The sequence below is a fragment of the Spinacia oleracea genome, chromosome 4, assembly GCF_020520425.1.
Source record: "Spinacia oleracea cultivar Varoflay chromosome 4, BTI_SOV_V1, whole genome shotgun sequence".
Classification (NCBI taxonomy): Eukaryota; Viridiplantae; Streptophyta; class Magnoliopsida; order Caryophyllales; family Amaranthaceae; genus Spinacia; species Spinacia oleracea.
Genome location: NC_079490.1, coordinates 4080977 through 4096032, shown reverse-complemented (window position 1 = coordinate 4096032; position 15056 = coordinate 4080977). Strand labels below are relative to the sequence as shown.

The window sequence follows — 15056 nt, the reverse complement described above, 5'->3', positions numbered from 1 at the left end:
ACAAGCAACCTGGCCCAAACCCAGGTTTGTCAGGAATAGACAAATTTCAAGGCGATTGTGTCTAAAAACTGGTATTTCAGGCCAAAATAGCAGGCTTATGGGCCATGCCAAGTTGTTTGCCCAATTTAAAAAAAACCCCAGGCTGGTACAGGACCAGGACAGCGGGCCTATAACTGCTGTGAATCCTACATTTTTCGGGCCGGGCAAATGGGTTCAGGCTGAGTTACTGCAGCCTAAAACTCAGCCTAATATGTCAGGCCCAGCCAACTTGGACGATTTTGGCATTTTGCCATGCCAAAATAGCAGAAAATATGTCCAAATATTTAAAATCGAGCTGGTACAGGACCAGGCCTCAAAATCTGTTCTAAACCCTATATGTTCGGGCCGGGTCGGGTCAACACCCCCCCCCCCAAACATCTCATATATTTTGTGACTTGGAGTTGGAGCCAGATCTCAAGAACACTACATTTAACACAATTAGTGATAGAATGAGAAACTTTATTGACAATGACCTAACAAGGATCGTCAAAGCAGCTTGTTACAAGTACTTTTTTTTTCCACCACTATAACCTGGCTTAAAAGGAACATGCTATTGTACAAATTTTATCCGCTGTTACAAATCTGGCTGAATGGCTCGGGCCGTTGAACAAATTACGGACACAGCTAGGTAATACAGTGTTTAAATTGAACCCGATTAGGATCCAAACGTAGACACAAACATATGGAACTTATATACAGCTCAATTGATATTGAAACATACAAACACGGTTACACGGCACCTCCCCCGACCATTATCACTTTCGTTATTTCTATATGAAACTCGGGTTTACCACCACATACGCGCAGAATGACGGGAAACAAGTGAGATGCAAAGAGAGATCTTTACCATCGACGAGTTTTTTGGCCGCAACAATTTTGTCTTTCGCGACCTTCGGGTGGGGTCCTGGTATAGGAGAGTGTGGTGGTGTGGTCATCTTCTATTATGACACATCTGACAAATGGTAGCGGATCTAACATTAGCAAATGTACAATGTTCACATGACCAGTGGCTTGAATCATCAATATTCCTACTGGAACTACCAGATTTTGATGAGGTGGTGCCTTTGCCCCTTCCACTTTTGCTCCTGCTTCCACCTAGGGTTTTGGAACTCGTGCTTCGGCTGCATGCACCGTGCGAGTCCACGTCTGCCAAACCATTTTCTAAAGCGCGCACGAGGTTCTCGAAATAATTTCTCGTTACGCTGTCACGTATCAGATAGACATTCATCAGGGCACATGAAATACATATGAAATATACTACCTCCGTTTCAGAATGATATTTACAGTACTATTTACCCAAATATTAAAACAAAATAGAGAAAGTGGGTAAATATAGCAAAATATGGATAATGTATGATAAATGGGTTGATAAAGTAGAGAAAGTTAGTGGAAAGCTGTAAATATCGTTGGGTAAGAGGGGTAAGATTGTGAATTTTCATGTCCTAAAACAGAATAAAACGGAAAGTGTAAAGATCATTTTGAAACGGACGTAGTATATCATTATTCCTTAAGTGGCCCACAAGGAATCAGACACAAAGCACAAAGTCGAAATAACAAAAACAACGATTTCAGTTATCATTAATTGGCTGACAGGCTGCAAAGGTAGACATATATTTCGTATGTTTTAGCTACCCAAGTCAGTATTAAGCATCAAACAATTTCATGTAAACAACAGGAAATCGTCCAATCTCAATCCAGTAATTGCAATACCTTGTAAGACCAGCCAGCTTTGTACGGAACTCGTTGAATTCTTTTGATGGGCCTTCTGCAGTAAGGTACACTTGCAGCTCCTTCTCTGCACATTGATGAAGTCGCTCCAAACCAGCCTCTGCTTCTCCTGCAAAACAGACAGATAGAAGGCTTTATCAACAGCAACAAGGCTTATCAATCATCTATACTAATATATTAAAAGGCGTGTCACGTATACCCCCTCCTTATTACGCCATGTCACCACTAATAAGCATCATGGCATGTTATTGACAACCAAAAATATTGTAGCAAGGTTCGAACATCAAACCTCATGGATTAAAGTTTCACCACCTACCATCTTAACTAGCTACAATGTATGTTATATTTTCCCATATAAATGTAAAATACAATCTTTTGAAAATGGGCACATTTTTACAAAAGTAAACCCCACTAAAAGTAAAACCCGGAGCAACGCCCGGACCACACACTAGTTAATGTCCTGAAACCTAAAACCAGTCTAGATGGCATACCCTGCATATACTCGAAAAACCGTCTCTTAGCGTGCTCGTGTTCAGGCAAGTAATAGCCATAAGCATATGTCCATTTTAGGACACGTCTACATTCAACAATCTGCAAGCACAACAAATTTCGTAAGAGAGGCTCGAAATTCAGGAAAGCTAAAAAAGAACAATAATCTACTACCTACCTGAGTCCATGCTTCAATGATAAACTTCAGTTGTGATTCTGGTTGACATTGTATGTCACTCAGCTTCTCTAACTACAATGTGCAAAAAAAACATCAACATTTTTGTAGAAATTCCATTTCAAAGCCATGTATAAGATAAAGAAACAAATCGTCATTGTGTTATTGTATGAAAAATAAAATTACTAACAGATCTTCACTGTGTTATTGTAATAAAATAAAATGACCAACAAATCGTCATTGTGTTATTGTAATAAATATTACTAACAGATTTTAGGAGACATGGGCAGACGTCAGTTTATATCACACAGCAAGTGTGGTCTTTCCTCGATGTTTTGAAGAGGAAAAGTGAAGAGTATTTTTTAAAAATTGTGATTAAAAAGGAGAGGGAATTGTATTGGAGCAATAATAGCATACAAGCTCATGCCTATATAGCGAACCATTGGCATTGAAAAAGAGGAGAATAAAGCCATTTGAAACCAGTGGATTAATGTTTGTTTTACCTCAATTTTAAAACAAGTAACAGCAAATATATAGATCCGGTCTTCCCCCGAACACAACTATATACAGAACCCGTCTTCCCCTAAACACAACTATATACAACCAGAAAGATAATGATGACTGAAAGATTCATATCTTCTTTTTCCCTCCCCATAACTTCATATGGAGATCTCTAATACATCCAGCAATAGTTTCAGGGATACGACCCACTTGCAATTAATAAGTAAACATGAATAAAGATTGACATACATGTGCTTATAGGAAGCGAAGGGGTTATCATTGCGACTAAGAATGCAGCTCTACATGAATTATTAATATCTTCAGTCACTTTCATTTCCAAATAAACGAAAAGTATACACTTTTACGATACAAGACATTAATGTTTGGAAGTGTATCATATATCTATCCCAAAGCCTGGTCCTACTTTACCACTAACATTTTTTTTCTATCACATTTCACAACCAAATGACAAGCCCTGCAAGGAAGCAAGCATGCATAGAAAGAAAGGATACTTACATGCACACTTTGCATCTGCTGAAGGTCTTGAAGAGCTTTCTGTCTAGACTGCACAAGCAAACCAAACGTGAATTAGAGACCTGCAAAAAAAAAACGACAGCTAAAACAGACCAACTAGTAAGACCTTGATTGACGAAAGATGAAACTCGGGAAGTAATATTGAGTGACAAGGTGAGAATGACCATTACAGGAGGTAAGAACACTAAGAAGTAAGAAAGGATATCTGGGTTCATTACATGCCAAGAGAATGAACACTAATAAGCCATCAAGGAGGTATGAAAAGATCGCATTCACATCCAACAAAAGGAGAAGAGGTGGACCAATAAGAACAAGAAGGAAGTGATCACTGATCAGGCAAGGACTAGGCCCATGCCCCATCGTTACCTTCAATTAAAAGAAAAAATTGGGCCTTAGCAAACCCCTAAAATAGGGGCCTCCATCCCACTATTGTTATGTTCAGTTTCTGTCCATCGGGCTTCTACTTTTGTTGTCTAATTTCTTAAATTGTTCTTCCCCCGTGGTGTACCAAATGGGGGTATATGATTCCTGTTTGTTTTTGAAAAATTACTAGATGATGAGATACTGTGTAGTTCCCTTCCGCTTCAGTAAGTTTGGTATGTGAAATTGCAACTTGCCTATAACAATTTTCATGATCAAAATGTGTGACAGAAGATAGTGGGTCCAAAAGGAAAGGAAGAGATAATAAAGATTGGCGGGACCTTGAGGAAAAAGGAAGTGTTCAAACTATTTCGGGGTAAAAATAACACTTCTGAAAATACCCATGAAATCCATTCCAGCAACAAACACCAGATGATTTCCATAAAAGCGTTGCACCCCAACGACTTCTATCTTCTCCTTACTCTAAGCAAACCAACGAAACCTTATCTACAACCAATCCACAAACTTATAAGCTAAAACCTATGAGTCCTTGTAAAGTTAACAACCTCCTTTAGATATAGTTTGCCACGTCACAACACAGAGATACATGTGAAAAAGATAGATCAAAAGACTCACTAGCAACTCAACAAAGCAAACAGAAATGTGATGAAATAACCAACCCCAGCTCTTGCTCCTGGAACATGTCACTAATACTGATCCTATTTTCCTACCCAACACTAAGGCATACAAAATCCCTCACTTTAAGAGGAACACTCGCCTTCGAAATAAAGTTTGCTACCAGAAAAGCTGGAAACTGGGTTGAGTCGAGCAAAGAATAAACTATTTACATGTATAAGACCTTGATGAGTTCACTATCCACACCCTGGAATCCGCCACTATTCTTAATTGAAAACTTAAAATAAAAATTAAAGAAGATAACTCCTATGATCACGAAGACAAATGGAGTAACTGAGAGAAACAAACACTAAAACGCTGACATATTCTCCAAATATCTTCCCAAAAAGGAATGCAACAACCATATGCATCTTGTGCCACTCTTGCAGGAACATCCCACCCATTTTGACGTAACCCATAACACTCCGTGCTATAGGGGCTCGAAACCACAAGGAAAACACAACAAGCATTTTCTCACACAGAAAGGACTGATCCCAGCCAAATGCGTGAGACAATAACCACAAAGAAACAGAAGAATAATAATTTGAATCAGCTACTACATACCGATTGGTTGCTCGCCCAACGTTCATAATAATGAGTATATCTCTCTAAAGAATTCTTCGCCATCTCTCTACGTTTCTCAGTCTCGTCATACTGCGAAAAAACAGGAAGTATCTCATCAACATATATATGCATGCCACATGAATAGACTCAAAAAGAATGTGCATCACAGAAATTAGAAATCAGGTCATCTTACCACTCCTTCCTGCTTTGCGGTTTCGTAGCGATTACATGCATAGAAACCACCTGTCCTCTCACCATGTTCAGACCAAGCACCAAGACAAAGCCTGCAAGGTAGAAAATCAAAAATTTGTCAAATGGCATGCTTATTAAATCCACAATTTCTTCTCTTCGTCATTTCTTCCATTGGGAGGGTGTGGGGGAATTAAATTCACAACTCTGTCAACAACGTAGACAAAGAACATAAGTACAAAGGCAATAAGATAAAACAGAATAGCACAGTTTGTACTAGAATATAGGCCATGCAAGTACCGTAAGCTTACCAGCAAAATTCAAATTTACAGGGAGGCGTACACGTGATATGCATACATCCTTGATTTTTCTCAATGGGTCGCTTGCACTTTGGACATGGCTTGGAGTTGGCCAATATCCTATCAGAGAAACATTATTTCAGAATCGGTTACAAGATTTATTTACTTTTGATAGAGAAGAAGCAACTCCAACAATAATACATAAAGGTAGGCAAGGAATCATTATACCAGTCTAAGCACAAATCAACTGGAATTATACACTAATCCGGCTGCATGCATAAACAAGAGAAGATAAACAGACAAACACCTGCAACTCGCCAAGAAACCAAAGACCTTAACAACATAATGAAAAGAGAACCTATTAAAATATGTATGTTTCACAACTAATCATTTTCTAGTTTTGCTAAATTCCATTTCCCAGAAGTACCTTTAGCCTTCAGGACAAGCTAGCTGTACCAAAATGAAGAACATTCCAATCTTTCTTCCCACAAGAAAAAGCATGGTGAGTTGACCCTTACAAACTTTCCTAATTAATGAAAACAAGAAGCAAATTTGGTGGCTCGAGGAATTTGGTTTCCAAAATAAGAGCTTGGTTGATTTTCACTAAAATGCAAAAGGGTGAACCAAAAGGCTTCATTGCAAATGTCACCACAAGATTGCACGTCTGTATCTCATTCCATGGGGCAAAGCTGATTCCTACCCAGCAAGGTCAAAGGCTTGTACTAAAGCTTGATTTTCTATCTACAACTGTCAAGGAAAAGAATCCTACTCAGATTCTCCTGAATATAAAGAAATGCACTTTTTAACTATACACGGTCCCTGTAGAAGATGTGAGCAAGTTGGCCACCTCTATGTGCATTGTCCTTCAGTAATATTGTCTCTAGCATTTATGTATTCCTTGGTTTAAGATTTTGTTGGGCAAACAAGTCAGCAAAGAAATTTGCGTTACTAAACGGAAGGACAAAACCTAAATTGCCCAAGTGTGGGAGTTAGCGCCAATGGAAACAGTTGTGTGGAAGTACTGAAAAAAGCACATAATTAATATTCGCCGGAAATTTCAAAACTTCACAAAAAAAGACCCGGAACCCTTCTGGGATTCAATCTTGCTAACGTAAAAACACTAAAGATAAAAAGCAATAGCAGCACCACAGATAACAAGTGTTCAAAGCTTTTACGCATCCATAACTAATCAATTCACAGACATAAATTTCATGTATAATCAGTTGCCACAAAAAAAAATTAAAGCTTCAACATTTGTTTCTAGGACAAAATAACAAGCCATAAGCACAGAACACTAGTTTCATTAAACTTCATTAATTACTGTTCAGCAATAGCTTTATGCTATTAGCTTGATAGGATGATATAAACAAGAAAACAATATCAAACTGTATGCCACTGTCTTAAAGCCCCATTATAGACAATCCCCAAAAAAAAGACACTACTAACCACGTAGAAATCTTGTGATGCCATACCAGTTCATGTTTTCAGACTCTGCACTATTTTTCATTATCCACTTGCACACTGTACCACAATCGACAGGTCGATGAGCTTCTTCAGTACACTGCACATCAGAAATACATTACTCGAATTTTAAATCCTTCCCCCCAACCCAACAATATATAACGGGCCAGAGAAGTATTGACTAGATGTTCAGAGAACTTTGTGATGGATGAAAAAAAAATCTGAAACGTAATCTTTGTAAAGCCAGCTTCATCCATGTAATTAAAACACTGATTCACTGATCATTCCAAGACAAAGCAACAAAAAGATAAGAAAAGGTCAAGGACAGCTTACACTCCAACAAAAGCCATGTGAGCAACGGCAAGACACATCGTAGTGTGCACTGCCAACAACAAAATCAACTGCATAGTCGCAGCCAGGAGCAGGGCACCATTTGGCCTGTAGTATTCCGAAATTAGCAATGAACAAATGTGACAGGAAAAAAATACTGGAAATCGGGAGATAAGAACAGTAGGGAAACAATAAGGAGGTATTTGTGAGCTGGGAACTATGAAACAATAACGCATAGCAAGTGAACCAATAAAGAAAATGGGACTAGCAAACCTCAAAAAACAAAGTTCAACAAAGATGCAACAGCCCTGCCAACTACATGGAATAATCTGTTTCAATTATTTGCCTTTAAAACTCTAAAACAGAAGTGGTAGCTACACAGGAAAGAAAATTTGTTGAAGAATGTTTAATCAATCTCATATAAGTATCTATCCCTCGCCATATAACAGAGAAGATGGTAATTACAAAAATAGAAGTATGGAATATTATGTTAAGAGGCAAGCTAACGTTAAATGGGGATTCTTATCAGAAGATGGTATTATCAAGTAAAAGAATGGAGCAAAATGATAGTGGGAAGCTAACTCAGGCTTCTCACCAAAAGCTGGTTAAAAGAATGTAGCGTATAGTCGCATTTAACCAGGCCTACTTCCAAATTCATTGACCTCTGTATGTAGACTCATATAGATTATAGATACGTCTATTTATCTAGCTATCAATTTTACTCTTTATCTGTAACCATTCTTGAGAACCGAAACTCTTAAGAATCCAGCAAAATATCTTAACAGAAAAAATTAAAAAAACCTGCATCCGCAGAAACAAACGAGGATATAAAGTGCCATTGTTTTCACCACTATACAGAACTTAATTAAATGTACCTTCCTATTGTCTTCAATGTAGGACCGAAGAAAGTAGCGTGCATACTTCTGCTTGTCCTCTTCACAAGCCAGCATATTTATCATGTCCTGACCCACAGCAGCAGCACATGATGGATCAGGACATCGCAATGTCAGACATCCAGGGCCATCATTAATGGACGTACCCAAGTAACCTGACCCAAAGACACGTAAGAAAATCAGGGTAAATTTTGGAACAGACCAAGGGATGAACGAGGATGTAATTGGTATAAATGTTTGAACGCTTGAAGAGAAAATGAAACATTCCTAATCAATTAACTTAGATCATACCAGCTAATGAGCTAACAAATATTAAAAATATTGTACAGCTAAATGTTATTTAAAACTATGTAATATAAACATAGAAGTTTTCTTTTTTTTTTGTAAAATTAACAATCCAAAATGTAATACCTTATTGGAAAATTATCTATAAACAATAAAACATCATTACTCAAATATATGGCCAGTACACATTCTACCAAAAACTGACTTATAGTTCCAAAAAAAAATTATTACTTAAAGCTATTAGTACAGACAGAAAATAATGCATGCCACACAAAAAATGCATTTTAAGTTACCCAATCCCATCTTATTATTATATTTTTCCCTTTAGGGTTAAGGAGGGCATGAAAATCTGATGAGATTGACAGTCAAAATATTGTTTAGGAACAAAGAACAAAGTTCAGAACACAAGAATTCAGAACTAACCAGCCCAACATGTGTTACAAAACGGGTGGCCACACGCAACTGTACTCATCATATCACTTGGAAAGTCCTCAAAACAAATCCCGCAAGTCATCTGTTCCATTTAGCACATAGATATAAGGAACATTAAATGACTAGTGAAAACACGCATGTTGACCATCAATCCCGGAGTTCTTACATCATACAACAATTTATTTATGTACAACACAGTATCTCTAAAGCTTTAAATGCTGGAAAAGAAAATCTTGTTGTACACATTACATACTTCTCTTGCATTTGGGAATTCGACAACAGGTCTTTCCAATAGACCAACTGTGTTGCGGACCTTCTCTTCATCAGCAAACCATTCATCATTTACTTTACTGACACTCCTGCAAGGTCACACAAACAACATTTTGTCAGGACATCCAGGTACGCATAACCCAAAAGATTCTCTCAAACAGTCAAGCTTAATACGATAATACCATAGTCAAGATGAAATCCAGATACATAAACTGATAAGTTAACAGCTCAGAAACAAAATAAAATAACTAATATAACTATTAGAAACAGCAATAAGTTCTGCAAGCCTGAAACACAAAAAGACATAGAAAATAGCAAAACGCTCTACTCATAAGTTGATTGCTTCTTCAACAGCCTAAGAACCATATCATCACTTACCAACTATAGTGGCGTAAAAGAATGCTCGCTTCGATCTTTGAAATTGAAAGCACGGTTGATATCTTCAAAATGTCATTTTCTTGCCATTGACGAATATCAGCTTCACTCAAAATGGTATAGTTTTGCTGTATAAAAGTGGTAATTCAATTAATGACAAAGGAGATGGAGGCTGTCATAATAACAAAAATATTGGACAGATAAAGTAACTCTATATACAAGAACAACACAAAAATAAAACACACTTTCAAGTCAAATGATTTCAGAAATGTAACAGGAAGAGCACCACAAATATAAAATATTTGCAAACTAAACAAACATACAAATAATATGAACATTTTATTCAGTGTGGAACAGAGGGGCAGAGAACAACAAAAGCTCGCATTAATCAGAGTTCTCTGCAGGAAATAAATTACTAGTACAATTATAGAAAACTTATTCTACGCTGGACCCATGTAAAACGGGATGCACAGTCACGGTTATAAATCATAAGAAAGATTTAAGATTATGGAACTACTTTCCTGTTTCTCAATCACAAATAACGCTCCGTACTCAGAAAAAAGTTGCTTCTGAAAGCCCCTATGTCAAATATCAAACTAGGTTTATGCCAAGTTCAGAAACAACAGTTGCTTCTCTGTTCTAACCTGGCCCAGATCAAGGAACCACAGCCTTGGAGATGGTAAAAGGAAATGACTGTCCAAATCAAGCATTTGACGCCATTATTTACTGAGCTCAGTGAATCAATTTTCCCATATAATTGCCTCAAGCCAAAGGAATATTCAATATTAATCACTTTTATGGTTAATTGATAAGCATCATTCCGCAACATAGCAATGCAAAGTTCCAAATGCATCCTACTAAGGAAAAACCAGGACGTCTGAAAGTCTACATTCTACAGCAACAAGGCCAGATCTGCTTTACCTTTTAGAGAGGCAGCTTACAAGTTTACCCCATATTTACAAAAGAATCCTGTGATGATAAGTAGACTACATCATTACTCGCGTTCCCTCCTTTACATCTCTACAAAATTCTAACATTGCAAATGGGGGACAGCAGAAATAAATTAAAAATATACAGACAAGTGAAGACTTACTGACCTCTCTTACCTCACAACTAGCAGCCTAGCACATGCACTATTTTACGTCCAAAGCATCCTTCCGCTCTCCCCCCACCCCCATCTCCTTTTAGGTTTTAGTTTGCAGATACATGTTTTCTATGTTTAAACTCCAAATTCAAATAATATATTGTTAGTCCCATAGCCAAGTACAAAATATACATCCCTCCATTTACTAATAGCAACGGGTTACAGGTGTTAACCCCTTCTGCGTTTAAACCACTCTTTTCTTTTATAAAAGAGATCCTCTAAAATATCAAATACAAACTCAAGAAATACAGAAAAGTGGCGCTCAGTTTTTTGTGAAATATCCTATTAAAATTACATAAGTAACCAGTCGCTGACGAAAACTCTGGACATTGAACTCATAAAAAACTTATCGTACAGACTCCCTCTGTTCCTTGGATGATCTTATTGACAATTTTTCACACTGCATACCTTCGGCCATTAATACCTTCATAGTTGTTAGTAAATACTATTATGAAAAGTTGATGATTGGAAATTCACAACGAAACGAATCTAACTAGATCCCACATGATTGTGTTTTTTTCTAATGAATAAATAACAAGTTGGAGTCGGGTTTTTTAAACTTGAACTACATGAGCATAAATAGGAAGATCTTCGTGAACAAAAAGCACTTTATTGAACATAATAAATTAATCAATTAATATATGTTATCTAAAGAAGAGTGTATTACTTGATACATTCTGAATTCACTTCTCTAGGGTAATTAACATTTTAGTTAGATAATTTGATACCACAATAACACACACACACAAAAAAAACTAAACATGTACAATTACGACAATAACTTGAGGTGTTCATTTTATGACAACTATGAACTAAAATGACACATACATGCCGGCCACATGGTCCATAGGTAAACCACGTATGTTTAAGAGGGTTCGGCAGGGCAATTATAATGAGAGGAGATACCATTCAGCTGTGAGATATGAAATGAAGTGAATGGAGAAAAGGAACCTGGTATATATACAAACTAAAACTATAAACATATCCATTATTCACTAGCACCAAGAGTAGTCTAAATTTTATTACAACTATACTAGTAATGTCTCCTATTTATACACTACAGGTGATTGAGATAGAGAAGATACGATGATAATATCTAAATTATTCTAAACCAGAACGATAAGTCACAGAATCAAAAAATGTGACCTTGATCTAGCTGCTAAAAGCTCATAATAGGAGATTCCTACCTAATCACATGCCCTAAATTCTAAATAGTCATACAAAAAGCTTTAAGCAAAACGACCAAAAACATGAAGACAAATAAAATGCTCCACATTGAAAAGGATGTCACTGCATATAGCCATTTATCCTAAGTGGTCCCAATAAGAATGTCACTTTCCAAGGGCAGCTATAGAAATTCTATTTCCAAACCATCGTTAATTCAGGTGAAAACTACTAAAGAAAAAAACAAAAAAATTGCTTTTTCCATACATTAATTTGTAGTTATTGAATATTGATACAGATATCCATCATACATTCCTACAACTACAACTGTGTTAAGACCTCTATTGTTAATACACTCCAAACTGATCCCGCTCTCTTTAAATATTACAAATACGGAAATACCTTAATAATACACTCAGCTGATATCAAGCTGTTCCAATCTCAATTTAAACATCAAACAGTATTAGACTCCTAGAAGAAGAAGAAACATCTTCAATTCTATTCAATCTGCCACAACTCCACACTCCATAACAAAGGCCAAAGGCATAACGTCAATTCTTAAATGCGGACATGGAATCGACCTAATCAACCCATACAAGATACAACCAACACTACCAATCTAGGTGTCAACCTTGACCATACCAATTACCACCGTTGAGATAACTAAAGATTCTGAAATTGAAGGTGGTGCTACTCAGCCAACTCCCATTCAATTCTAGCCTCACACCCGAAAACAAACGTTACCACTGTCAATGCCGAGGATCAAAAACCTTCAAGAAAAATATAATATGATCCTACCGCAGCACAAACCAACTGATTTTCTCTATGTTCACCCCAAAGCTTTTCCACCACCAAATTCAAAATATATACCACTGAAAGTACCACAAAGTATTCTTAATTACTTTCACCATAAAAACCCAAAATACCGTATACTCCAGCAAGAAAGGATGTGAATAAAAAAACAAATGAGCACATTCAATTCTCTTCCACTTGTCCATAACAGAACTCATCTGCAGACTGCGGTACCCGGGACAGGTACTGGAACCGTGGAACGTAATTGGTAATTCACTGCCTAGTTTTACAAAACTAGTCTAAAGTGTACCATTCTTGCATGTATCAAGTCCCAATTCACATGTTTCATGTCGTGGTTCATAGCGGTTTAGTGAATTAGGCAACACTACTCCAGAACAATGTGCAAGATGTACAATGTCAACCAATTGTTGAACACAGACATGGATGAGACAGATAATTAACCAACACTGCCAAGCGTAGGTGTCACACTTGACCAGTTAATTAACACTGTAGGAAATTAATTAACACTGTAGGAAATTAATGATTTTGAAATGTAGACTGTGCTACCCAGCCAACTCCCCATTCAATTCTAGCCTCACACTCAAAAATGCGGCCGCTATAATGAAGACAAGGAAACATAGCATATCATCCTAATCTAGCCCAAATCAGCTGATCAAATGAGCTTTTCCACACCAAATTCGAACTTTGTACCACTTTCAATTCCACAACTGTAAGAGCTCCCATCCAACTCTAGCCTCACACTCAAAAATACAGCCGCTATCAATCTAGAAGATTAAAGACAAGGAAAATAGCATGTGATCCTAATCCAGCCCAAAACAACTGATCAAATGAGCCTTTCCACCACCAAATTCAAACTTTATACCACTTACAATTCCACAATAGTAAGAGCGATCTCGATAATTTAAGTTTTCACTGATAATTTTCACCATAAATCCAATTCTTTTCGCGACAAAGTGACATGAACAATAAACAATCGAAACACTTATACATAACACTCAAAATCATCATAATCAAACATAAATTTTAAAAATGCATTGATAATAATTCCAAATGACAAGAGATTCCAGAAAACAATAATTCAGACGAAAATGAAACAACCTAACCTGATTACGATGAGAAGTGAAATCATCATACTCGTCTTCGGAATCATTATCAATGAATTCATAATCTCCATCGGCAGCATCATCAGAATCGATAGCGGTGTCACCACTGTAAAAATCTTCTAGCGATTCCACATCGTTCGCATCATGCATGTCATCCTCTGAATCCATTTTATGCCACACACAAAAAAAAAAATCAACCAAATTTCCTCTAACCTAAACCACAAAAATCCTGTGTTTCTGTAAATTAATGATACAAATTAATCAAGTTTTCGAAAAAAGTTAAATTAAGAGATGAAACCCTAGAATTTAGGGATGAGAGAATCGAGCTAGTAAAATCGAATCCCTTTGAGTTTGAGCAGATTAGAGTATGGAAATGGAAGAAATTGGTGGAGAAATTGGGGAAAAGTGTTGAGATCGCAAGAGATTGAGGAGAGAGAAAATGATTGTTTGGTGTGGAAATGAGGGAAATGAAAATGGGGGAAATTGAATGTAGGAAAAGGAAAACCAAACTACTTGCTCTTGTCTGAAGAAGAGAGAGGTGACTTGAATTTTGCCTTTTTACGGAGGAAAAGAAAAGAATAATAAAATTAAAAAGGAAGTTAAAACAAATACATTATGGTTTTGCCCATTTTTAACGGTGATCTGATTTATGTTGTCTGATGATTCTCTTGTCCTTTTAAGGTTGGGAATTAAAATTTTGGTTTTTTTTTGTTTTTTTTTTTTTAGGGAAAAGTTAGGCCGGCATTTTATTGCAAATCAAGATCCGCCAAAGTTGTTATATTTTGGGGGAATAAATCCATACATATAAGCTCATTACTACTCTTAGTATTCCCTTGTCACTAGGTGGGCTACCGTATTGTTGGGCCTCTAGACTACAAAGACAGAAATAAGTTATAGAAGGAAAAAAATCATATATTTTCACATATTTATTTCCGATAAAATTAGTTTTTTTTTCCAGAAAATATAATACAGTAAAATTTTAGATAATATAATTTTGACTAAGTCGAATAAAACATAACCTTTGTTATTTTAGTTGAACTTTGTTTGTTTAAATGCTCGGAGTATGCAAAATATTAGAGGTTAAATAAATACGTTGAACAAAATTAAAATGAATATCGTTATCAATTCCCTTGTTTTTCTTCTTTACTTTTGAGTTTTGACAATATATCTGTCCATCAAAACGGAAGATTTCGGTAAAACGTTAAAGCGCAATGTGCTAAGTCCGGCTTAATG

The 15056-nt window shown here is 36.6% G+C and overlaps 1 protein-coding gene across 2 annotated transcripts; it reads right to left on the bottom strand.

Moving 5' to 3' along the window:
• Positions 1-481: 481 nt before the first annotated feature.
• On the bottom strand, positions 482-14467 carry LOC110783411 (probable E3 ubiquitin-protein ligase ARI8). Of its 2 annotated transcripts, XM_021987755.2 has the most exons (16): positions 13824-14381; positions 9603-9727; positions 9208-9313; positions 8946-9036; positions 8220-8392; positions 7348-7452; positions 7026-7114; positions 5566-5673; positions 5259-5349; positions 5066-5155; positions 3449-3496; positions 2435-2506; positions 2259-2358; positions 1750-1876; positions 1081-1241; positions 482-991 (listed from the first exon to the last, which is right to left on the bottom strand). In XM_021987755.2, the coding sequence occupies exons 1-16, from the start codon at positions 13989-13991 to the stop codon at positions 981-983; spliced, it is 1665 nt and encodes a 554-aa protein (XP_021843447.1). In that variant the 5' UTR covers positions 13992-14381; the 3' UTR covers positions 482-980. The 2 variants fall into 2 exon arrangements, with proteins under 2 accessions (XP_021843447.1, XP_021843446.1); XM_021987754.2 differs by having other exon boundaries at positions 482-1241; positions 13824-14467.
• Positions 14468-15056: the final 589 nt, after the last annotated feature.

What these genes read in the sequence shown, in the direction of transcription:
- LOC110783411 (XM_021987754.2), bottom strand. Translation starts at nt 13,991, where the DNA reads ATGGATTCAGAGGATGACATGCATGATGCGAACGATGTGGAATCGCTA. An exon ending in GAGTCTGAAAACATGAACTG is followed by an intron (nt 5,674 to 7,025) that starts GTATGGCATCAC and finishes TTTCTCTGATAG; the next exon opens with GATATTGGCCAACTCCAAGC. An exon ending in TCATTGAAGCATGGACTCAG is followed by an intron (nt 2,359 to 2,434) that starts GTAGGTAGTAGA and finishes TTGTGCTTGCAG; the next exon opens with ATTGTTGAATGTAGACGTGT.